Source organism: Halteromyces radiatus (assembly GCF_025201355.1).
Source record: "Halteromyces radiatus strain CBS 162.75 chromosome Unknown BX664scaffold_1, whole genome shotgun sequence".
In the NCBI taxonomy this organism is placed as follows: Eukaryota; Fungi; Mucoromycota; class Mucoromycetes; order Mucorales; family Cunninghamellaceae; genus Halteromyces; species Halteromyces radiatus.
Window position 1 is genome coordinate 751,138 of NW_026251687.1, and position 24,048 is coordinate 775,185.

At 33.4% G+C, this 24,048-nt stretch overlaps 9 protein-coding genes across 9 annotated transcripts; 6 read left to right on the forward strand and 3 right to left on the reverse strand.

Moving 5' to 3' along the window:
* Positions 1-2,612: 2,612 nt before the first annotated feature.
* BX664DRAFT_288391 (uncharacterized protein) lies at positions 2,613-4,423 on the forward strand. Its single transcript, XM_051541792.1, has 2 exons — positions 2,613-4,154; positions 4,235-4,423. Exons 1-2 carry the CDS (start codon positions 2,787-2,789, stop codon positions 4,292-4,294), a joined length of 1,428 nt encoding a protein of 475 aa, XP_051404310.1. The 5' UTR covers positions 2,613-2,786; the 3' UTR covers positions 4,295-4,423.
* A 389-nt stretch (positions 4,424-4,812) lies between these two features.
* On the forward strand, positions 4,813-7,296 carry BX664DRAFT_319452 (uncharacterized protein). Its single transcript, XM_051542944.1, has 7 exons — positions 4,813-5,428; positions 5,537-5,640; positions 5,720-5,790; positions 5,895-6,151; positions 6,222-6,286; positions 6,388-6,455; positions 6,573-7,296. The coding sequence occupies exons 1-7, from the start codon at positions 4,848-4,850 to the stop codon at positions 7,113-7,115; spliced, it is 1,689 nt and encodes a 562-aa protein (XP_051404311.1). The 5' UTR covers positions 4,813-4,847; the 3' UTR covers positions 7,116-7,296.
* A 543-nt stretch (positions 7,297-7,839) lies between these two features.
* Positions 7,840-9,193, reverse strand: BX664DRAFT_381413 (uncharacterized protein; the record flags this gene model as incomplete). The annotated part of the gene is made up of 6 exons (XM_051548959.1): positions 8,873-9,193; positions 8,574-8,780; positions 8,471-8,480; positions 8,262-8,409; positions 8,101-8,192; positions 7,840-8,036 (listed from the first exon to the last, which is right to left on the reverse strand). Exons 1-6 carry the CDS (start codon positions 9,176-9,178, stop codon positions 7,840-7,842), a joined length of 960 nt encoding a protein of 319 aa, XP_051404312.1. The 5' UTR covers positions 9,179-9,193.
* A 907-nt stretch (positions 9,194-10,100) lies between these two features.
* On the forward strand, positions 10,101-11,871 carry BX664DRAFT_253537 (Aldehyde/histidinol dehydrogenase; the record flags this gene model as incomplete). Its single annotated transcript, XM_051540312.1, has 4 exons — positions 10,101-10,145; positions 10,200-10,281; positions 10,416-11,029; positions 11,125-11,871. The coding sequence occupies 4 exons, from the start codon at positions 10,101-10,103 to the stop codon at positions 11,869-11,871; spliced, it is 1,488 nt and encodes a 495-aa protein (XP_051404313.1).
* Positions 11,872-12,162: 291 nt separating this feature from the next.
* BX664DRAFT_319455 (acyl transferase/acyl hydrolase/lysophospholipase) lies at positions 12,163-14,247 on the forward strand. The gene is made up of 7 exons (XM_051542945.1): positions 12,163-12,305; positions 12,439-12,484; positions 12,669-13,168; positions 13,253-13,356; positions 13,486-13,603; positions 13,663-13,838; positions 13,923-14,247. The coding sequence occupies exons 1-7, from the start codon at positions 12,249-12,251 to the stop codon at positions 13,972-13,974; spliced, it is 1,053 nt and encodes a 350-aa protein (XP_051404314.1). The 5' UTR covers positions 12,163-12,248; the 3' UTR covers positions 13,975-14,247.
* An 85-nt stretch (positions 14,248-14,332) lies between these two features.
* On the reverse strand, positions 14,333-16,077 carry BX664DRAFT_255127 (Alpha/Beta hydrolase protein; the record flags this gene model as incomplete). The annotated part of the gene is made up of 4 exons (XM_051540398.1): positions 14,333-14,758; positions 15,027-15,152; positions 15,208-15,473; positions 15,582-16,077. The coding sequence occupies 4 exons, from the start codon at positions 16,075-16,077 to the stop codon at positions 14,333-14,335; spliced, it is 1,314 nt and encodes a 437-aa protein (XP_051404315.1).
* A 740-nt stretch (positions 16,078-16,817) lies between these two features.
* BX664DRAFT_6057 (uncharacterized protein) lies at positions 16,818-17,682 on the forward strand. Its single transcript, XM_051549654.1, has one exon. It carries the CDS (start codon positions 17,026-17,028, stop codon positions 17,629-17,631), a length of 606 nt encoding a protein of 201 aa, XP_051404316.1. The 5' UTR covers positions 16,818-17,025; the 3' UTR covers positions 17,632-17,682.
* A 2,998-nt stretch (positions 17,683-20,680) lies between these two features.
* On the reverse strand, positions 20,681-21,383 carry BX664DRAFT_319468 (uncharacterized protein). The gene is made up of 3 exons (XM_051542946.1): positions 21,318-21,383; positions 21,065-21,178; positions 20,681-20,941 (listed from the first exon to the last, which is right to left on the reverse strand). The coding sequence occupies exons 1-3, from the start codon at positions 21,345-21,347 to the stop codon at positions 20,819-20,821; spliced, it is 267 nt and encodes an 88-aa protein (XP_051404317.1). The 5' UTR covers positions 21,348-21,383; the 3' UTR covers positions 20,681-20,818.
* Positions 21,384-21,544: 161 nt separating this feature from the next.
* BX664DRAFT_319471 (SART-1 protein) lies at positions 21,545-23,996 on the forward strand. Its single transcript, XM_051542947.1, has 5 exons — positions 21,545-21,588; positions 21,679-21,858; positions 21,927-23,236; positions 23,307-23,599; positions 23,668-23,996. Exons 1-5 carry the CDS (start codon positions 21,563-21,565, stop codon positions 23,953-23,955), a joined length of 2,097 nt encoding a protein of 698 aa, XP_051404318.1. The 5' UTR covers positions 21,545-21,562; the 3' UTR covers positions 23,956-23,996.
* Positions 23,997-24,048: the final 52 nt, after the last annotated feature.

Consider the following 24,048-nt stretch of genomic DNA (forward strand, 5'->3'; position numbering starts at 1 on the left):
TACAGGAACAATTGAAATGACAGATGAATTATCAAATATATGGAAACTATCTTTTTTTGTATGATAGACGACATGTTTATAACAATCAATAGCGACAAACAACGGTGACAAGACTATGGATCAGGACAAGCAAAGACAGCAGCTCTCATGTGACAATAATCACCATTCGTGCATCATCCGGCAATGTGGGATTCAATTATTACATATATTTATAATTACCAATTGCTACAACTTGGTAAGGCCTCATATGACAAACGAATCAGAAATATATATATATGATCATACATCTGACCTCCTTCTTTTTTTTTCTTTTTTTGGATACAGACTATTCGGATCATGACATATTGATGAGGATGATATCTTTTCTTGGTTCCATTGGCCTGGGCACAAGGTATCGATTTTTTTTTTAAAAAAAAAGAAGGAATGGGATTGGACATATATATATATATTATGTATGATTTTAATACCGCTCTTAACCATGCTTCTTTAAAGTAGTGTATATTTCCTTGATTCACGGGAAAATTGTCAATACTGTCTCATTAATACAATTTGGAATCAGCATTTATCCTTGGGCACATGGTGTCGACTTATTGATACCCCAGGAAAGCTACAGGTATACCTCAATTGGTGGAAAGCGATTCTCTTTTTTTTTTTTCTTACTTATTATGTTTTGACATAACTTGGTTTAGTTGAATGATTAGATAGTATATTTAGATAGGAAGAGTATCTCTAGTATTTACAATTAAATATCATATTTACTTCGTTTACTATTCTCCTGAAAACAATAATAATAATAAAATTGGTACCTCACAAACTGTCTTCAGCGATCAACAAATATGATTTTGTAATACTCGGAATGATCTTTGCTATCACAATATGACCAGCACGTAAAAGACAATGAATTTGATTATTTATGGAAATATAAGGGATAGAAGAAGCAACAGGAGACCATATCTTTACTTTTTTTTATTATTATTATTATTTGTTACTGGAAAAAAAAGGGGGTAAGATGCAGGCAGAAAAAAGAAATGACACGTGAGCACCGACTTTCCTTTCTTGACTTGATGAACTTTTATAGGATGATGTCTGTTGCATAGCATGTTGATTTGGTTGACTCTATGATAAATAATAATAATAACGATGATGATGATGGTGATGGTAATACATGATGGCAACGGTATGATGAAATATATAAAATAATATAAAAGATGATGGACGCGGTGTAACTAAGAGAATAAAATCATTCCCCCCCCCTTCTTTAAATCCAGTTCAGTTCTTCTTTCTCTCTCTCTTTTTTTTTTTCTAGACCCACGGAAAGAAAACACTCCTCCCTTAATAGTACTCCTTAATCATGACATCATACTTACACCTATGTCGGTTATCGGAGGGGACGATCCATCTTTTTTTTCTTTTTATTTTTTTCATAGTGTATTGAAAGGGAGGTGAAGGGTAAATTCATGCATTTCAACACAAGAGTAATCAATGGTGGGGGTGGATTCCCTGAAAGTATTGAATGTCCGCTTTGACAGGTACTTCTACCGAATGAATTTATCTTTTTGTCCACAATAATGATAATATAAATAATGATGATGATGATGATGATGATTCATTTTATAACAATATAAACATAATCAAATTTATTTTAGAATTTAGTAGATAGAAAAGAAAGAAAAGAGATGCAGTAGGTACATGAATATGATTTGTTATTGTTATGGTTTATCAAAAACAACACTTATGTACGAAAATACATAAATACAAAAAAAAAAAAAAAAATCATCCACGTTCTATCTATTCATAGTTGACATTATGATATGAGTTCCCTTCACCATCATCCAGTTACGTTTTCATCTTCAACCTCCCCCCTTGAAATATCTTTTTAACCCCTACAATTTCCTTTTTTGTTTTTTTCACTCTATCTTTCTCTATAGATAATAAAGTATGAATGATTATGGTATATAAATGATTATATATAAGTGAATATATCTTAGTGCCTATCTCTCTATCAGATTACACTTTTACTAAAATACCCCTAAGTCTTTTCTATTGGATCCCCTCCCCCTTTTTTTTTTATTCTTGTTCTTTTCCCCAGTAATTTCTTCCCTTATCAACCAATAGTTAACTCCCCCCATTTTTCTTCTCTACTTACTAAAAGGTTTACATTCTTTACTCAAATATTAACAACAACGAACGAACTCTGGCTCTTCGCCTTACACAGGTCTACATTTCCTATTATGTTCATATAATTCAAATTCCGCTACAATAAACATAAAAGGTTGGATTCTTTTGTTTCTCTTTCTTTTCCTTTTTTTTTTTTTATCTCTTTGTTGTTATTATCATTATTATTATTATATTTCATATTATATATATATATATATATATATATATCCCTATACATATACGTATCTTTTTTTTATCCATCTTTGAAAAATTGAAGGAAATTGTATAACTACTTCTAGTTATCTATTTTCTGGCTTTTTCCTTTTTTCTCTTCTTTGATTCATACCTTTTGGTCTCTTGGTCATCATAAAACCCGAATTTATGTTTTTGTATTTCTATTTGTCCAATTGGCATTGATCTTCCCATCCTTTTTTTTTTTTTTTTTATTATTTTCATTTTATTCATTTTTACTTTTTTTTGTATTCACGCAATAAAAAAAGTCTATTTTGTTACCATTGTGTGTTTTATATTTTATATACCATATATATATATCTTTTGATTGATATTACTTTGGAACAACAACAACGACAACAACTATAACAACAACTTCAAACAATATATTCAATACAATGGATATCGACATCTTACCATTACCAAAGCTTGAAAGAATATCATCATCATACTCATCATCAACTTGCAACTCTTCTACATCACCCAACGTTTTACCAGAATCTATGAAGGTATTAGAAGAACAACAGATTTCCGACTTTGATGATCGATATGACCAATTATTATCACCTGCAACACCGTCAAACTCACCACAATCCATGATGACTCGATCACCAGTCCCGACAACTAGGAAAAGAAAAAGAAAAAGTTCCATCATGATTATCAAGCCTACCAGGTGGTCACCTCCTCTTCAATGCAATCAAAAAATGAGTGGATCCAATAGTATCAACCATCATCCAACAACCACTGCAGTTGATACTGACTTCAAACCCTCCTTCTACAATCCGAATGAAATCAAACATCGACGACGCATCTCTAGTCAACAATGCGAAGTATTGGAAGCAGAATATCAAAATAATATCAAACCAAATGCAACCAAACGACATCAATTAGCTGAACGATTAGGAATGACACCCAGGACAGTACAAATTTGGTTCCAGAACAAACGGGCTAAAGCTAAACAGCAGCGACATCAACGGCAACATCATCATCATCACCAAGAAAATCGATCATCACCTTCAACAGAAATATCATCACCCTCATCACCCTCATCATCATCGCCATCATCATCATCATCATCATCATATTCTTTGTCATCTTTAGCAACAAATTCTTTGGATATTATGACCTTTGATGATGGAAGATTGGATCCTATTTATCTGGTGGACAATTGTGATATGACAACAGCAGAGTATCAAACTACCAAAAATGGAATACTGTGGCACTCAAATGACGATACGAAGAACACGAATGCAGTAGTAGCACCAATGATGACCCCTTCTGGATCAGGCATGATGGATGATCATGGGACCATCAAATCATCATCACCATTATCATCAACAATACCGTTTTCAGCTTCAAAATCAGGCACTTTTGGGACATGCGACGCTTTTCGAACATGGCTATATCCAACAAGCAACGTTATACATCCATACAACGAGACCATGAAAACCAACGAATTGTTATTTGCTCATTCAACAACTTCCACTGCACCATCGTCGCTATCATCATCACCATTACAACAATATGCTTCTCTGAATTCTAAATCATCACAAATGCACCAATCAGAATCACATGATAACGACCATTGTCTCAATAACAACGACACTAACAACAATACGATCATTTCCTGGAATAATGGTTTACACAATGACAAGGATGATGATGATATGTCTTCTTTCGTATTAAACTGGATGCAAAAATCATCAAACAATACTGAAGCTGATTCGTTCATGACACCAATGTGGCCGTATATAATGAATCAACAGGTAATTTAGTTCTGCTTTTTTCTTCTTCTTATGATCAAGTCACTCATCTCTTTCTTTTTTTTTTTTTATTATCATTATAGAACATTCAACATTTGCCATTCCCTTTAGGTCAAGATGATTGGACTTGTTTCCCTATCTAGGCATGAATTATGATCAATTGAATTTCCGAAGAAGATCTCTCACTGTACGTCTCCCTTATTTGGAATATGCATCTTTACTTTCTTTTTTTTTTTATGATTTCTTTTATCTCTTATGCCTCTTTTTTTTTTATATATGTCAATTAATATATGTCCTTTTTTTTATTTCTTTTATATGAATCCCCCTTCCCTTCATTTCCTCGATTATTACGACCTATTTATGTATACTAGTCTTATTATTTTTAAACGTTTGCCTTATGTTTATTTATTTATTTATTGGATTCCATTCTGTTTAATACTATGTTGCGTAATTGGTTGGATGAGTCTATCATTGACGAAACTACTCCAACTCGCTCTTTGTTTTATATATATATTTTCAATAAAGTCTTATCTTCTTTTGGTAGTCTTTTCTTTTTTCTAGTTTTTTAGTTTTGTATTACGGGAAGACATAGAAAAATTAAGAGAGATGAGGGGAATTTTTCATTCTCAGGTGAGGTCCAAAAGATTTTTCCTTTTTTTTTTTTTTTTTTTTTCTCTCGTCTTTGTTCGCTTTTTTATGGGTCTTTTCCGTTCCACTCATCATACGACAAGTCCTTATGATGAAGAGGAGCCTTTACAAGGTCATCATGAAGTGTTAGAATTAGAACCAACATCAAGTACACTACGAAGAACTTCGTTTTCTTCAGATACATCTTCTATTTTTGACGACAATACTTTGAATCATGATAATGAATCTAAACAACGCCAACGACAGAAACGAAGACGAAGATATCAACAACAACGTCTTCGACGTCAACAACAACAACAACAACCTGGATATCAACGTTTAGGTGGTCAACTTGTTGATGCTTGGCATTCTGTTACCACTGCTGCTGCCGCGGCTGCCGCTGCTCACCTTCATCATGATCACGACGTTGGTCATTTGACAGAAGACGATACCGAACCAGCTCAATATCCTGAAGATAATATTGATAATCGATTCAAACGATCCTTGTATTTACTATTGGAAGAACCTTCAAGTAGCCGTGCGGCGTTTTGTACAAATGTAGTGGTCTCCTTTTTGATTGTATCAAGTGCAGTTATGACAACGATTGAAACCATTCCTACTTTCCGATCAGCTGAAAGTAATCGCGTTTGGTAAGTGTTTTATAAGGATCAAGTGCCTATGTGTCTCAAAAATGATAATGGATAAATGACAATATATAATAATTTTATTTATTTTTTTTATTGTAATTTGGTAATTAGGTTTCATTTGGAATCTACCATGGTAGCTCTATTTACTTTGGAATATATTCTTCGGTTATTTGCTCATTCTGACTCTTTACAGATGCTCAAGAGATTCGTGATTGGTAATTTTATGGTTATAGACTGATATTTTCATACCATATTCTGACTGATTTTTTTTTTCTTTTTTGATTTCCTATATAGCACCCATCTCGATTATTGATTTTATATCGATTGTCCCTTTTTATATTGAAGTCATTGCTCAACGTGATACGGTAAGTGAAGGAAAGAACTAATATTATACATATATTCGTGTTATTGGATGCCTATTGATTCTTATTTTTCACACACATGCACAAACTCTTGTGGTTATGTTTAGACATACGAGTTTCGATTCACCATCTTGCGACTATTTCGACTTTTACGATTATTCAAGACATACAAGTATTCCAATGCGATTATTATGACAATTGAAGTGATGATGGTTGCTCTTCGGAGATCAGGTGATGCGCTGTCTGCTCTCTTCTTCTTTTTGGTGACATGTGTAGTATTGTTTTCAACCTTACTTTACTTTGCGGAACGGGGCACTTGGGATGAAACTCTGAAGACCTTTGTCGATCCTGAAGGAAACCCTAGGTATAAAATAGGCAGATCATCATGAATATGAATCAGATGGAATGGCTAATACTTTTTTCATATACAATAGTGCATTTGACAGTATCCCTGCTGCCTTTTGGTTTGTTCTAGTGACCATCACAACCACTGGCTATGGTACATCTCAAAAAAAAAAAAAAATCGATTGTAGTATCATTTCAAGTTCTCATCGTTTTTCTACCTTTTTTTTTTTTTTTAAAAAAAAAAAAATTGTTTAGGTGACATGGTGCCGACTACTTTCATTGGAAAACTGGTGACATTCCCTGCAATGATGTTTGGTGTGTTGGTAATGACTCTTCTATTAAAAAAAAATGCGATGATCTTTCTTTCTTTCCCTATCTCTTTCTCTTTTTTTTTTTTTTTTTTTTTTTAATCTAATCTTTTTTTTTTTTAATCTTTGTAGCTGATTGCATTACCATCCATCATTGTTGGAAGAAATTTTACAATTGTATGGGAATCTATGAGACGGCGACAGTATTTAGAACAACTTCAAGCACCTCAACCGGTCGACGGATCTACAGATCCAGATACAGCAACTACACCTATGCATCCACCTTTGTCAGCATATCACCATTCAACGACTAGGCGACCGTCGATGGCAATTGACGATCCTTTAGGAACTACACTTACTTCGTTACGACCACGATCAGGAAGTATGAATACAAACAACGGAACGGATCAACCCTTCAATATATTAGATACAGGCGATGAGGCGTTATTCAACCAACTTCATTCATTAATAACCATTACTAGACAGAATCAAGAAGATATACAAAGGATACTTACTCTTTTGGAATCTCGATCAGCTACTACGGCTTTATCTTCGACAATGACTGCTAACGACGTTACTGGTCATTCTCAACAGCTCAACGGTCTGGATAATGCAAGCAATCAACCGACTGTGGCACCAACACGGACTTCTTTGGATAGGATCGCCGAAGAATAGTTTTTTTTTTTTCGATATACAATACACTTATATATATATACATGATACATAGTTTTTTTTTTTTTCTCTTTTTGCTCTATTATTTTTTCATCGTCATATATCTATTACTACATATTGGTTTACTTTTATATATATATAGATAAACGTGTTTGTTTATAAATAAATACACCTTATTCAATAATACTGGATTTTTCCATAAATAAAAAAAATTTACGTGCAAATGAATTGTGGCACACGTGAATCATTTTTCTAGCTCATGCCAAATGGTTTTCTGGCACACGCCGATCGTTTTCGCGGTGCACGCAGATGATTTCTTGTACTCGCATATGTGTAACTGCTTTGCGATAAATGTAATGGATTTATGAGACAAAATTGATTTGTGGGTGACCTTTGAATGCCAGAAAAAAAAAAAAAAGGAGAATATCCTTGTGTCAAAAATGACAAATTATACGACAATCTTGATTTTTGGATGCCAGTAAAGAAAAAACAAAGACATCGTTATGTCAAAAACGATAAATTGTGGGATAACTTTGATTTTTGGACGTCAGTGACAAGGTCATCGATTATAAAAAATCCTTACTAATTAATAGTTTTATTCAAACAAAACAAATAGATGAAGAAAAAAATAATGGTTTTTTTTTTATTTTTATTTTATCATGAACGAATGAATAGATAAGGAATAGATAAAAAAAAAAAGTGAAAACTAAGAAGACGATTGGAAGTATCATGCTTTTTGCCATTGATGGGTATCGGTGATACAGGGTTCAGTGCTAGAATGATGACCAGGGATACCAGAGATGTGAGCCGAGAGAATACTACTGGCGGTTGATTGAACTGGAGTGAGATCATCATCATCCTCCTCTTTCTTCATTTTGGTATCCATGGTAAACTGTTTGATTAAAAGATAACCAGTGATTACCCCTATATGAAAAAAAAAGAGGATGAATGAATATAATTCTTTTTTTTTTTTTTTTTTGACACTTACAATCAAAGGAATACAAATCAGCAGATAATCCACCCACGGCACGACATGAAATCAAAATAGCTGTCAAGATATTAGAAGCAACGACACCAATACTATATAAAGCGATAGAGAAAACAAATGAGTCTTTTTTTTTTTTTTTTTTTTTGTTTGAATCTACTTACGAAAACATCATGCTGTTGGAGAATAAAAATTTATGGATATCATTACCAAGCATACGATAATGTCGGCGAATGACAGAAAGGAATGCGAATGTTAAAAAGAGATTGCTACTGATGTCGAGACTTAGTTTTGCAAGTGCTGGCCATTCCACTATACCATAAATTAATGTAAATAGCCATAAACTAGAGAGCGTTATTTTAATCATACTTACGATTATTGAGCTGATTAAAATGATCAATAATGGGATGATAGTTGATAAAAAAAAAAAAAAGGATGAATACATAATATGCTTTACCTTTTTGTGAGTAACTTACCACACAGTTACCAATAAAATCACGATGAGAATCAACCTTGCCAATAGTAGCATATAAAAAGATCAAGGCCACATAACCCGTGTTAATGAAGGAACCCAAGACAAGAAGCCATTTTCGACGATTATGACAAATATAAGCCTTGTAGAGAAGAATCGATTGAATGCAGCATCCACCCAAATTGACACAGATGATGGATACCCAGTATCTCTATCAAGATGTAGAATGGATTATGATTATTTTATATTATCTTTTTTTTAAAACAAAAAAACAGTTGATATACTGATGATGTTAGTACTTACAAATTCACAACTGACAGAGGTCAAAGGATTTAATAGACTACAAAGAATGACAAAAAAGGCCAAACAGACATTCAACAAAACTACAGCGTGTAACCATTTTCTTGATTTCCAAATGAGACTGATAGCTGTCATTATCTGCCATGCTGTACAAGTCAAACAAATAGCCATATATACCAAAGTATATTGTGATTCCATAAACCGATAATATTCATCACTAGCACCAATACAATTCACAAATTTGTCATGTTCATCTTGTCCTAATGTTTGATTGTTAGCCACTGATGTCCCGTTACTAGTTTGTTCCATTTTTTTTTTTTTTTTGAAAAAGAGATATAATAAAAAAAGAAAGAAATATAAAAAGAAAAAAATAAAAAAATAAATAAATAAAAAAAAAAGAGACAAAGAAAGAGAATATATATAGAGAAAAATCTTACTAGACTTTATCCTTGGGAATCCTTCCATTTTCCCCTTGAATAATGATTCTCAACCATGAAGTAAATTCGGTTTGGTCGTTTTACTTTATACTCAACGACTTTTCTTCTTTTTTTTTTTTTTTTTTTTCAAAATCATGATATCAACACTTTAACAAAGGATAATTTCAAGTCATCATCATATTGAAAATAAGAGTGGTTTGTCTACAAAGTCATTTCGTCATCCAAGGAAGTAATAAAGAAAAAAAAGACATTGAGGAGATATTATGCAAATTGACGATTCAAAGAGTTCTTTTGTCCGCCTAAAAAGGAAAATTATTTATTCTTTCAAAAGTAACAAGTGTTTTTGACTCAAGTGATACTTCAAATTCATTATGGATGTTTGTGCATGTTGTGGTTTTAAGGGATGATGTTTCATTATTTCAATGATAAATATTAAGATGATGAGGAGTAACAATGCAAAAAGAATTATCATGATGTCACTTTTGCTTATCCAAGAGAGAGAAAAAAAAAAAAGGAATTTAATGTATATATCGCATAAAGAAAACTTTAGTCATATTCGCTTACCGCCTTCCAATCATTTGTCTATGGATTTCTTTCTTTGGCGAGATTGACTAATAAGATTTATGTCCGCACAAAAAAAAAAAAAAAGGTATTCTTTTTCTATTTTTCTTTCTCTTCCTCCTTTTTTTTTTCTTTTCTTTTTCACTTTTCAAATGATCAAAGCTGCATTGCAGACTTCTTATTTACGTGCCTGCTTTAATACTACTCGTCCTTATACTGCAAAGAAATTCAATATGACTTCTATGAAATCCATTGTTACTTCGGTTACTGTACCCAAGGTTTGTAATTTTTTTTTTTTAAATAAACCCATATTAATTTATTCTTTCTTTTAGCTTTCAGATCCTTCCTTGTTTCGTCAAGAAGCCTTTATCAATAATAACTGGGTATCCAAGACTGAAACTTTCGCAGTTGAAGGTAAACAAACAAATAGTGTAGTAATGTACCATAGAGAGATGGTGTTATCGTGGGAAAGGAAGAACATAACAAGGAACTGAAGTTTACGTATCTTTTTTTTTTTTTTTTTAACTAAACACGTTTATTTTAATTAGATCCTGCTACGGGTGAACAAATTGGTACAGTGCCTGATATGGGTATTGAAGAAACACGACAAGCGATTGATGTGGCAGCTGATTCTTTCAAAAATTGGTCTCGCACTACTGGTAAAGAACGTCATGATCTTTTGAAGAAATGGTATGATGCTATTATGGCGAATCAAGAAGATTTGGCTACTATTTTGACTTGGGAAAATGGCAAGACATTGACGGAAGCACGTGGTGAAATTGCATATGGTGCTAGCTTTTATGAATGGTTTGCTGAAGAAGCGGTACGCATGTATGGTACAACCATCCCATCTCCTATGCCTGGTCAACGTTATTTGACTATCAAGCAACCTGTTGGTCCTGTAGGTATCATTCTTCCTTTCAATTTCCCCACTGCCATGTTGACTCGTAAGGTCGGTGCTGCTCTTGCTGCTGGTTGTACCGTTGTCATCAAACCTGGTGCTGAAGTCCCTTATTCTGCTCTTGCTTTATGTGAATTGGCCAAACGTGTTGGTATTCCTGCTGGTGTTATTAATGTCATCACATCCGAAAAACATGTTGCTGATGTTGGTAAAGAATTATGTACTAATCCTGCTATCAAGAAGATCTCTTTTACTGGTTCTGTAAGTTCAATTTAGTATCATCATATATATATATATATATATGAATTAACTTTTCTTTTCTTTTTTTTTTTTTTTTTTTTTTTAAAAAAAAATAGACGGCTGTTGGTAAACTCTTGATGTCTCAAAGTGCTGGTACAATGAAGAAATTATCTATGGAATTAGGTGGCAATGCACCTTTCATTGTATTTGATGATGCTGATTTAGATGCAGCAGTGGATGGAGCTCTTGCATCGAAATTCCGTGGTACTGGACAAACTTGTGTATGTGCTAATCGTATCTATGTTCAACGTGGTATTTATAATCAATTCGCTGAAAAGCTTGCTGCCAAGGTTGGTCAATTCAAGGTTGGACATGGCTTTGATCCCAAAACGACACATGGACCTTTGATCAATTCACGGGCAGTAGAAAAAGTACAACGTCATTTGGATGATGCTGTTCAGAAGGGTGCTAAGGTGATTGTGGGTGGCAATGCTCTAGGTGGAAATTTCTTTGAACCTACTGTGGTGACTGGTATGACAAATGATATGACAATTGCGAATGAAGAAACCTTTGGTCCTATTGCTGGTTTATTTGCTTTTGATACAGAAGAAGAAATCATTCAACGTGCAAACAATACTCCTTTCGGTTTGGCTGCTTACTTTTATTCTCGTGATGTTGGTCGTGTGTGGCGTGTATCTGAACAATTGGAAACTGGTATGGTGGGTGCTAATTCTGGTATTATTTCTAGTTGTTATGCTCCATTTGGTGGTGTGAAGGAAAGTGGACTTGGTCGTGAAGGTTCTTTACATGGTATTGATGATTATGTTCATATCAAATATATCAATATGGGTGGTATTCAATAGATTATCATTATATATATATCTTTTTTTCTTTCTTTTGTATAGTTATTATTATTATTATTATTATTATTTTATTTTATTATATATTCAGTTGAACAAAAATAAATAAATAAAATCATTCTTTGTAATTTAGTTATGGATGCAAAATAATTTAGACTTTTTTATAAAGTTTATCCGATCATTTTAAGTGCCCTTTTATCTTTTTTTTTTTAGGTGGGGTTTTGTGTCACCTGGGGGGATTGAACCTTTGTCAGAAGAATCTCTTTTTTCGGCTTCTTTCGCAACTTTATTCTTTTTAATACAATCCTTTTTTTTTTCTTTTTCTTTTCTTTCTTTCTTTTTTTCTCTCTATTCATCATTATTCTTTATTTTACATTCTTATGACTATTACGAAACATATATCCAAATTCGTACCCAGTGGTCGACGTACTTGGATGGTAAATACATATATATATCAAACACAAAACGCACAACTTGATAGTCCCTTTCCTAATAAACCTTTTGCTTATATTGATGAAGTTGATGAAGACTAATATATATATACATATATTTTTGGTGTTATTATTATAGAGTACTGCTGGTATTGAACGTGCTCACCGAGCCATCTTGTTTCCAGGTACATGGTTACCGAAAAAAAAAATCGATACAATTGTACTTTAAAACTAACCAACCATACCTTTTTTTTTTCTTTATTATTCTTCCTTAAAAAAATTCCTTATTTTTATGAATCATTGTTTTTTTATTGTTGGGGATTGTATGACGATATTATTTTTTGTTATTACTTAATTATTTTTTTTAAGGGCAAGGATCACAATATGTGGGCATGGGCAAGGATTTGTATCACCTGTATCCAAGATCGGCCAAGTTGGTATTTGATGAAGCAAATGAGGCGTTGGGGTATGACTTGAAATCATTGATCTTTGAAGGACATCAAGAAAAATTAAAGTTAACGGAAAATGCACAACCAGCCATATTGACAACGTCCCTAGCGATGCTCCGAGTATTGGAATTGGAATTTGGTTTGGATGTAGCAAAGGCTTGTGGTTACGCATTAGGTCATTCACTTGGGGAATATACTGCCTTGGTCGCTACTAAATCTTTATCGCTTGCTGATGCCGTGCGTTTAGTTCGATTACGTGGAGAAGCCATGACGCGTTCTGTTAGTGATTTGCATACAAATACTGCCATGGCTGCTTTGGTGGTACGCAAAGGCAAACTACTCGACTTGGAAGATGCTATTGGGGAAATCAAGGATATGTTGCCAAAAGGGGAAGTCGTGGAATTGGCTAATATTAATAGTGTAAGTTGAATTAAGTAGAATGATCAAAATGGGTAAAAATAAGAAAGGATTGATTTTTTTTTCTCTTTTCTATTATACATATAGTCATTTCAAGTGGTCATCAGTGGAACTAGCAAAGGTGTCGATGCAACTTCGCGTATTTTACAACAACGTCAACTAGCAGCTAGGGCAGTGGATCTTCCAGTATCGTAAGTTCTTGTGAATGATGCTGTTGATTTTTGTGAAAAAAAAAATCCTTACTGATTCTCTTTTTTTTTTTTTTTTTTTTTCTATTTGCTATGATCTAAATTAACTCTTTTTGATTGACGGATATATAGTGCTCCATTTCATTGTGAATTTATGGCAGAGGCAGCTCAAGTGATGAAGGATGCTTTGAAAAGTGTGACATTTCAAAAACCATGTGTCGATGTTATTTCCAATGTAACAGCCAAACCAGTAAGTAACAAGAAAAAAAAAGATCGCCATTTTACTAAATTTTGTTTTCATATTGATAGTATACTACGGCCGAAGAAATTCCTGAACATCTTGTACAACAAATCACATCAGCTATTCAATGGTCTCGAAGCATCACTTATTGTAAGGGTCAAGATGTTGATGAATTTATTTGTTTTGGACCTGGCAAAGTATTATCCAACCTTTTGAAGAAAGAATATCCTTTGGATCAAATCAAGTAAGTTAAAAAGATAGGGAAGGAAATTTCAAACATGGAAAAAAAAAAGATCTTTACTAATTTTTTTTCTTTTTTTTTTTTTAGATCCATTACTAGTGCAGATGATATTCTTCATCATGCTGAAGAGTTTTATTGAAACAATAGTTTAGATCCTTGTCCCTTTGTCGTTTGATTTATATTTAGCATCATTATTAATCAACATTGTCATCCCGGTTATTGAGTGTTACCACCATCGTTATTATTATCATCATCATCTGTGATTTGTATTCTTTTCCCTCTCACTTTTCCCTTCTTCCTTACTTGTATATATATTCCGCTTTTATCATTGATATTCTTTTTAGATTGTCCTTTTCTATCCAATTTTTTTTTCTTCCATATCTTTTGAATAAACAATTCATTGTAACATAAATCTGCTTTTATATATTAAAAAAAAAAAACGTATAAAATGATTGAAAGTTTTTATTGGTATATATAAATATTTAAAACATAAATAGTTATTCTACATCGTTGGATTGCCAGCGAGCCGAGTTCAAGATGTTGAAGATAACAGGATAGGTAGTGATGTGATTATCATGAGCCCAAATCGTATCCATATGTTCATAACCCGGAATGCGTTCTACATGCACCAAATCCAAAGAGGGGAAAGAGAAGTTATACTGATACTGATTTGATGTAGCAAGTTGACGAGTATTTATATCCAAGCCATGATGATCATACCCTTCAAAGGATCGCACAAACGAAGCCCCATCTACCAAATAGTCTTCACCGCCATAAATTAATGCCAAAGGAATCTTGTCATACGATTCTTGGATTTGATTTCCTCTGTCAGTCATGTATAAACACACTCCTTGCTTACCCCATCCTTCTAACCAATCTGACAAAAGTCGCGTACTAGCAGGTCGAGGTGTAAATTGAAAATACTTGATTTTGCGTCGTTTCACCCAATGATGATCCCACCATGCAAACAAGTAAGAGAAGACACTATAAGCGAGAGTACACATGATTGTTGGTGAGAAGAATTGTTGTGCCACAGTCATCATATTTAAAAACGCCTTGTTGCCTATATTAATAATAATAATAATAATAATTAGAATTATCATCATAAATACCTTATTGAAACATACCAAAAAAGAAACGGAATGTATTCTTTTCCAATTGAATCAATAGTCGCAAAGGAAACGCGGTAACCAAGGTACCAGAAATTACTGCAGGAGCAAGGGCAATAAAGCAACTCATCTTGCTGGCCAGTTCAGGTTGTAGAGATAAAGCGATAAAAACCAGAGCATTACCTTGAGAATGACCAATATAAGCGACCTAAATAAAATAAATAAAAGTGAATAAAAGTATTTTCATATATATATAACTTTACCCTTTCTTGTCCAGTTGTAGTTCGAATATGATCTAACATAGCAGGGAAATCCTGGAGAGCCAGTTCCTTTAAGCCCCAGTTCCAATAACAAGGATCTTTTGGTGAAAGTGAGATATGGTCCAATCCTCCAATAGCACGGTTATTACCAGTCCAAATATCATAACCTTGATCCACTAAAGCAAATACAAGAGATTTCTTTTCATTGAGTACAAATGCACCTGAACATTGGAATAAACCATGACCAAGGAAAACAGGTTTTCTATATTCTATTAAAAAAGAAAAAAAAATCAACAAACAAAAAAAAAAAAAAAAAAAAAAAAGAAAAGGAGGGAAAAGATCATAATGTTTGAACTAGTTTCAATTACCGCCTACACTTTGCCCTTGTGGGTAAAAACGATACATCTTTAGTATGTAGCCATCACGAGTAATCACTTGATGTTGTTGGCAACCATAACCCCATCTTTCAGCATAATACATTTCATCTTGAGTGATTTCTTCATCTAAGGAAAGGTGATCCAAGTGTTGTTGTTGGTGACTATTGATAAGTCGCATACGTGCGGTGTTCAAAAGAGCGATGAGTGTAAAAAAGGCGACAATAGGATATGTAAGACAAAATGAAATCATATCCATGCGAAAATCAATTAAATAACGTTTCCATAAAGGCAAAGTAGTGTATGAACATCTACATTGTGGTGCATGAAAATGCCCTGAAAGAATAGAAGAGGATGATTCTATACGTACATGACATTGTTCATCTTGTTGCTTATCAGTGATCGTAGTTGAAACACTTGTCGTATTGATACAACTGTGTAAACTGGATTGAAGAAGTAGATCATCTTCTTTAATGATTTTATAAGAAGGAATATGCATCAAAAATGAAGAAGAAGAAAAAAGAAAAGATATTAAAAAAAAAGGAGTCAGGGTTTTTTTTTTCAAGTTGTTTAAATAAAAAAAAATTCCCTTGCAGGATAAAGTGATCAGATTTTTTTCACATGATGAAGGGCCAATGATAATATTATATGACAGGATAATGGTTTTTTTTTTTTTTTTATTTACAAATATAATCTAAGCTAAATGACAAGTAAAACACAGGAGGGGGGGGAATCATGAAGTTGGTAAATCATATACATTATAAGGAATAGTTCTATCTAAATCGTTATCACTATCCATTGATGAAGTAGGAGGAGTATTAATATTTGTATCATCGTTGGATTGGGAATTATTATGTGTTTCATATTTGGAGAAAGAAAACTATAAATATAAAAAAAAACAAAAACAAGAATTGAATAGGATCGTATGAAAAAAAAGTTTTTTTTTTTTTTCTTTTGTTCTTTTTTTCAATTAACCTTTTCTTGAACATCTTGCTTAGACCAAGGTGATTTTGTAAGTTGACCTTTTAATAGAGTACATATAAGTACTGGAGCTTCACCATCGAGAAAGTTGTCATGAATAGTATTAATACGTTGTAGTTTTGCTGAATCCATAAAGGAAAAGAAATTTTTTTTTTTTTTAAAAAAAAGAAAGAAAGACTAGGAAATGATCTCCGCCATAAATCTCGTTACAATTTTTTTTTTATTTTGTTGTTTTTTCAACGTCATGTAGGGTTTTCCCTTTTTTTTTTTTTTTCTCTCTTCTTCTTCTTCTTTTCTCTTTCAGTTTTTCTTTCGACCTTGTTATTTTGTATACACTCTTTCTCCACTCTTTTAATAACTATTTTAAATTCATTTTTATTTTATTTTGATAAACCCATTCTCCTTACTACTACTTTGTCGATCACTTTCTTTTTTCTTTTGAATATATTTTATATATGTGTAGTCTATGAGCGCACATATTTCAACCTTCTCTGATTCGGATCTCTCGTTACATTTATCTGAAGGATCAACCTTATCCTCCGAATCTGATCATTCTATTCCTAGCTCAAAACCAACTTTGAATAATAATAAGAAGAAGAAATCCTCCATGGCCGATAAAAAGAAAAAGAAACCTTCCAAAAAGTCTACTGTATCACCAAAGAAAACTGTCAAACCAGTCAAAGAAGAACCTTTATATTGTATTTGTCGTCAACCTTATGATGGAAAAGCTTTTATGATAGAATGTGATAATTGTCAAGGTAAAAAAAAAAAAAAAGATAATCAAATCAAATCAATTATATTAATATATATTTTTTTTATTATAGAATGGTTTCATGGTCAATGTGTTGGTATCAATCCAAAATCTGTCATCAAACATTATTATTGTGATAATTGTCAAAAGAAAATTCAAGACGCCAAAGCTACCAATGCAAAAGGTAAATCACAGAACCAAAAAAAAAAGTCACCCTTCTCTTTTTTCATTTCAAAAAGTTTAATGTTTAACCTTAAAATTTTCGTTAGGTCGGGGAAAGAAAGCAAATACAAAGAAAGCAACCTCTCGAAAGAAATCTAACAAAGGCAACAATACAAACAATCAATCTATATCAGTCTCACTTCCATCACCACCAACTCCGCTTCCACCACAGCAAAACCTGACTTCAACATCAAATAGCGATCAAGTAGATGAAGAGGATGAAGATTTAGATGATATCTGTCCTATATGTGAATTTGAATGTACTTGTGGAACATCTGTTATCAATGCCGATCCAATTCCTTCGCTTACTCCACCTACTACAACAGTATCATCTTGTACGTATTTATATATATATGAAATAATAATAATAGACATGATATTAAATATCTTTTTTTTTAATGGATTTGATTAGTGACACTTGTGGTAAAGGAACCTTTGACACCCTCTCTCGATACCCCGAAACAAACAAATTCAACATCCAATACTTTAAAACAACCAAAACAACAAGCAACAAAGGGTAAAAAAGGCAAAATAGCAAAGAAAAGTCTGCAATACGATGCTCTTTCAGATGACGAAGATGTGGATATTTTGGATGAAGAAGATAACAATGACAACAATAATGATGATGGCGACAATGGTGATGATGATGATGATGATGATGGCATTAATCAATCGATAGACGATTCTGACAGCTACTACTCTGGTGATGATGGTCTAATCATGGATCCTTTTTCATCAGATGATGATACCTCTGGCAGCGATGATGACCCTCAAATCGACATGGACAACTTATCACCTTATCCTGATAGTCAAATCGGCTCTTATTCCTCAAGTATCCATATTGATTCTGGTGAAGAAGAAGAAGAAGATATTGAACAAGAAGAAGAAAGGGCGATTATTGCAGAAATGATGGAACATGGATTATCAGACGCCAATGACAGCACAGATGATTCTGATGACGAGAATGAATACTACATAGAAGATGAAGATTCAGAAGATGTAGATTACGCAAATGACAACCTGGACCCATCAGATGATATGGCAGATGAAGAAGCTTATTATCGTCGATCAAATGGATTGTGGGCATCTTCAGATGAAGAAGAAGAAGATGATGATGATGACGATGATATGACTTTTCATAGTGATCCTGGACCTTTACATTCAGATGATGGCGAACATGGAAATCTAGAAACTTTTATCTTCAATGGTGATGGAAACAGCTTATTTACAAATATTGCCGAAGCATTTGTCCAAGTATTAGCTCCTTTAGCAACAGGAAATCAACATATACATTCAGATTCTACTACTGTACCAAACTCTCCAGTCTCAGCAGTTCCTCTCAACGTGGCAACATTTGATCTAGGTGCCAATGCAGCAGATTATCTCAATTCAGCACCGACAAGTCCTATTAGTCATCGAACAGACGACTTTTTACGACGACCATCTTTACCAAGTAGTACTGTTTTAGCAGCACATGGACACCGTGATATGGATTTGGCATCGGATGCACTCAGTGTTCTCTCTTCTGTTCTCTCTTCTGAAGCACTATTACCAATACAACATCCTACAATAGAAACGAATAAAACGATAACAAAGCCGACCAAGGACCAATCAGATGATATAGGAACGACACCATCTATCTCCTCACCATCTGTACCTTTATCTGGATTGATTTCGACTATTACTGATGATACTGTCCTTTCTATCTCACCTGAAACTACCACTGAGTCTTCAACGTCAACATCATCACCATCATCTTCATCACTTCAGCAACAACAACAACCAGTGGAATCCACAGAAACAAGTACATCTTCAATAAATTCCACAACCCCTCCGGCTTATGATTTGGCGTCATTATTACCTCCTGACATGAAGATTCCTGAACAGTTATTAGATTTGATCAAGTCATCTCTGGCGGCTAGTTTTAGTGAAAAGGGTGGCACAACAAATACATCATCGACAGCAACATCATCGACAGCAACATCATCGACTTCAGCATCAAGTAAAAAATTATCCAGTGCTACAATATCACGTCAGCTATTACCTAAACCTACTTTGGATGGAAGTTCCGTTGATGTCGAATCTTTGCCTGCTAGTACTGAATTGGAAAAAAAGCGACCTTCACCTATCGTAAGTGTGACATTCTATCTTTTTTTTTTTTTGAAAGTTAACTAATCAAACTGGTTCCGGTTTTAATATATATATATATATATATAGGTGACTCAACCAGAAAAGAAACGTCGTCGATCAGATAGCAAAATGGACAATGCTAGTATGGACGGCGACATGAAACTAGATCAAGAGGAAGTTGATGATGATGTTACCAAGGATGAAGGATTAGTCTCCATGGATGAATTATTGGATACCTCACAATTGGATACACGATCGGACGGTGATACGATGGATACGGTAGATGATCGATATGCTCGTGATTTATCTCGATGGGAGCGGGTCCCCATTGGTGCATTTAGGTTAATGCGATCCAAGAACAGACTTTGGTTGAACCGTTGATTCCTTCCTGTTATTATTTATTTTTCTTCTTTTTCTTCTCCCCTCCCTTTTTTTTTTAGTATATAGTCATATTATTATTATTTTTATTATTACTGTTATTATTATTCTTATTGTTTTAGCATTTAGATTTTATTTATACACTCAGCATTATGTATTTCCCCTCCGTTTCTGTATTCTTATATACTACAATTGTACATTTCTTCTCTCTCTCTCTCTCTCTCACTTCTTCCTTTTTGTTGTTTATACATCATTCAAAGCATTTTGTTTTTTCATCATTCAATCAAATCACAATAAAAAAGTTTATTTTATTTAATACATAAAAAAAGGTGGAACATAAAGTGAACCAATGAGAATAATTTGTTAATCAAAGATAAGGGTCAAGTGTTTATGATTTTTTTTTTTTGTTTTTTGTTTTTTGTTTTTTTTTTTTTTTTTTTTTTTGCTTTTTTATGCATTTTTAATTTAATAAAATTCTATGTAATCATTGCCTGTATTGTCATCATTATTGTCATCACGTATATTCTTAGTATCATAGCGTTCAGCATTCATCATCATCTCAGGAATGATCATCATCATACTATGGCCATATCAGTATTTCTATCATCAAACACCATCAACTATTATCAACTATTATCAATCTGGGAAACACTAGAGTTTTATTCAAATATACGTCTATAATCAACAGAAACTATCATCAAAGAAAAAAAAAAGTACTACGAACCACACTTATACTATTGTACACTGTTTTCACTCGAAAGACCCATCCTCCATAATATCATTGTTCATTTTGAGTTTGATTAGCTTGTTTTGCTTGTAATGCCTTGATCCATTTCTCTTCCCGATCTGATTTCATTTTTTCAAGAGCTTCTCGGACTTCTTTGGAAGTTGTAGGTGGTTGCTACAAACAAAGAAAAAAAAAAAGTGGTGTGATAGTCAAAATGAGTAACGGAGTGAGAACCATCAAAAATGTCCCTGGCCTTAAAACATATTCCTTGGTTGAACAAAAAAAAAAGTTACTTACATAAGTAGTATTGTAATCAGGCCAGAACTTGATGCCTTTAACATAATTATCATAGAATTGAGGTCCACCAAAGTATAACATGACACCTACAGGAAAAAAGACATATACACCGAACTATATGCATATACATTCAATAGTCAAAATAAAAGAGAAACGTTAAAAGAAGAATGAATATTTTAAGCTATCAATGTATATTGGAGGGAGTAATAATAATAAGAAGAAGTAGGGGAGTAAATTAGTGTTCTACTCTTACCTTGACGATTTCCAATTGTGGTCCAGCCATTGTTATGTATAGTAAAGGAAAGAAAGAGAAGTAAAGAAAAGAAAAAAAAAGTCAGTGGTAAAAAAAAAAAAAAAAAAAAAAAAAAAAGGTGATAAAAATGGAAATCAACGTCACTGTCTTTGCATTTCCGCTCCAGCAGCTATTTTATCATTACATTTTTCCAAAACTTTCTTTTTTTCTTCATTCAGTTTTTTTCTCTTGAATACTTGTATCAAATGTCAGATTCTTTGGAAGAAATCAAGTAAGTAAAAAAAAAAAAAAAAAAAAAAAAAAGAAATAGAATTATATTTAAATATAGAATACTAATAATTTTATCCTTCCTTTTTTTCAGTGCTCACCGAGCTAAATTGGGTTTACCAGCCATCAGTGCCGAAGTTGAAGAAAATAGTGAAGGAGAACAAATAGAAGAACCTATCGATAAAGATCAAGAAGCCTATGACAATTATCAACGAGTTAAGGAAGAAAAAGAAAAGGCGACAAAAAGACAAGAGATTTTGGATAGAATTGAAAAGTAAGTGAAAATAAAAATATAGTTATATATATCATAGATTAATCTTTTTTTTTTTTTAACATGATTAGATCCAAGAATCGAAGAAAGCAACATGAAAAACTAAAAGGAAAAGGATTGGCGGACGACGATGACGATGTTGATGCTTTGGCTTGGATTCGAAAATCACGTCAAAGAGAAAAAGAACTTGCTGAACAACGGGCAAAAGCATTACAAGATATGGATGAAGAACAGCAACGACAACAACAACCAAAGTACAAGGCATCAGATCTTCGAGGACTCAAAGTAGCTCATGATATCTCGGCTTTTGAAGAAGGCATGGAAACTATTTTAACACTCAAGGATCGTGGTATTCTGGATGAAGATGGTGCTGAAGCTGGATCTGACGATGAATTGACCAATGTGAATCTGGAAGATCGAGAACGACTGGAGAAGAATTTGGAAAATAAAAAGAAAAAGCCTGGATATAACCCTTATGACGATGATGAATTCTTACTTGGAGAAGGAGAACGACCCAGTATTCTTTCACAGTACGACGAAGAGAAGAAAAAGGAAGGTTTTGTACTAGGTAAACATGGTAGCGTCACTTCAGCATCTGTAGCAGCAACGAGGGCAAAACACCAAGCTAGTCAACCTCAACTATCTGTGGCAGAGAAATTGAAAGCACAATCTTTAGATTATGACAAGACTCAGAACATCAAGGATTATTATACCCAGGATGAAATCAATCTTACATTCAAGAAACCCAAAAAGTTGAAGAAGAAGAAGAAAATCAGACAACGACCATCAACTATGGATGATGAACAACAAGAAACATCAAAACAGTCGGTAGAAGATGGCAATCAACAAGAAGAAGAAGAAGAAGAAAAAGAAAGAATACCTTATCAACCTCCTTTGGATGCCAACTTTGTAGATGATGATGATCTGCAACAAGCTTTAGCCAGAGCTCGAAGGGAAGCTAATCGACAAAAGAAGAAACAGTTAAAACGAATGACTCCTGAAGATATTGCACGATCCATTGCGGAAGAACGACAATCTCAAGTAACTCCAGGTGAAGAAGATAATAATGATGATGATCAAGAACAAGGTGGATTGGTACTTTCAGAAACAACCGAATTCCTCAACTCTGTAGGCAATGTACCGATTTATGCAAGGGAACAACGACAAACACGTACTCCTGATGTTGAACAAGAAAATGAGGTGACCAAGAAAACGACTGTAACAGATATGGATGAAGAACCATATGAATCGACATCTCCTCCACCTCAAGCTGATACGAATACTGATAAGCCTATAGAAGACAAAGATTTGGAACAAGTGATAGATGAACCATTGGTTGGTCATGGGTTGGCTGCTACTCTCTCATTACTTACTCAGAAAGGTAACAAACACATATATATAGAAGTAGCATAAATACTGATTACTTTTTTTTTTTTTTTTTTTGATAATAGGCTTAATGAAAAAGGCAACTCCAGCACAAATAGAACGAGATCGAATTGTAGCGGATCAAATTAAATGGCAAGCAGAAAGTCGAAAACGGGAACAACAATTAAATCGACAAATCCAACAACGCAACAGTGGTAGTGGTGAAAGAGATCGACATAGGGATTATGATGTGGAACGACAAAAAGAACGTGAAGAAAGAGATAGGTTACGAGAACAACAACTACGAATGGAAAATTACAAACCGGATGTGTTTTTAGAATATGTAGATGATCAAGGTCATGTTTTGAATACAAAGGAAGTAAGTAGTATATATAAAGAATAATAAAAAAAAAAAAAGATTGATGATTTTTTTTTTTCCATTGTTAGGCATTCCGATATCAATCTCATAAATTCCATGGCAAAACATCTGGCAAGGGCAAGACAGAAAAACGTATGCAAAAGTTGGAAGAAGAAAGAAAACTCAATATGATGAGTAGTACGGATACTCCATTAAATTTGGCGGGTGCTCTCTTGGAACGTCAACAAAAGACTGGTAATGCACATGTGGTCCTCAGTGTGGGTAATCGTGGGGTGGTACCTTCCGAAGCAGCCAAGGAATTAGGTATCAAGCGTAGTTTAGAACAAAAAAAGGATTCACCAAATAAAAAACGATGAAAGGGTTGTATTGTCATTATCACATTATTTATATTATTTTCAAATCAATAAAATTTTTTTTTTATTTCAATGAAATCAAGACTATACTACAAA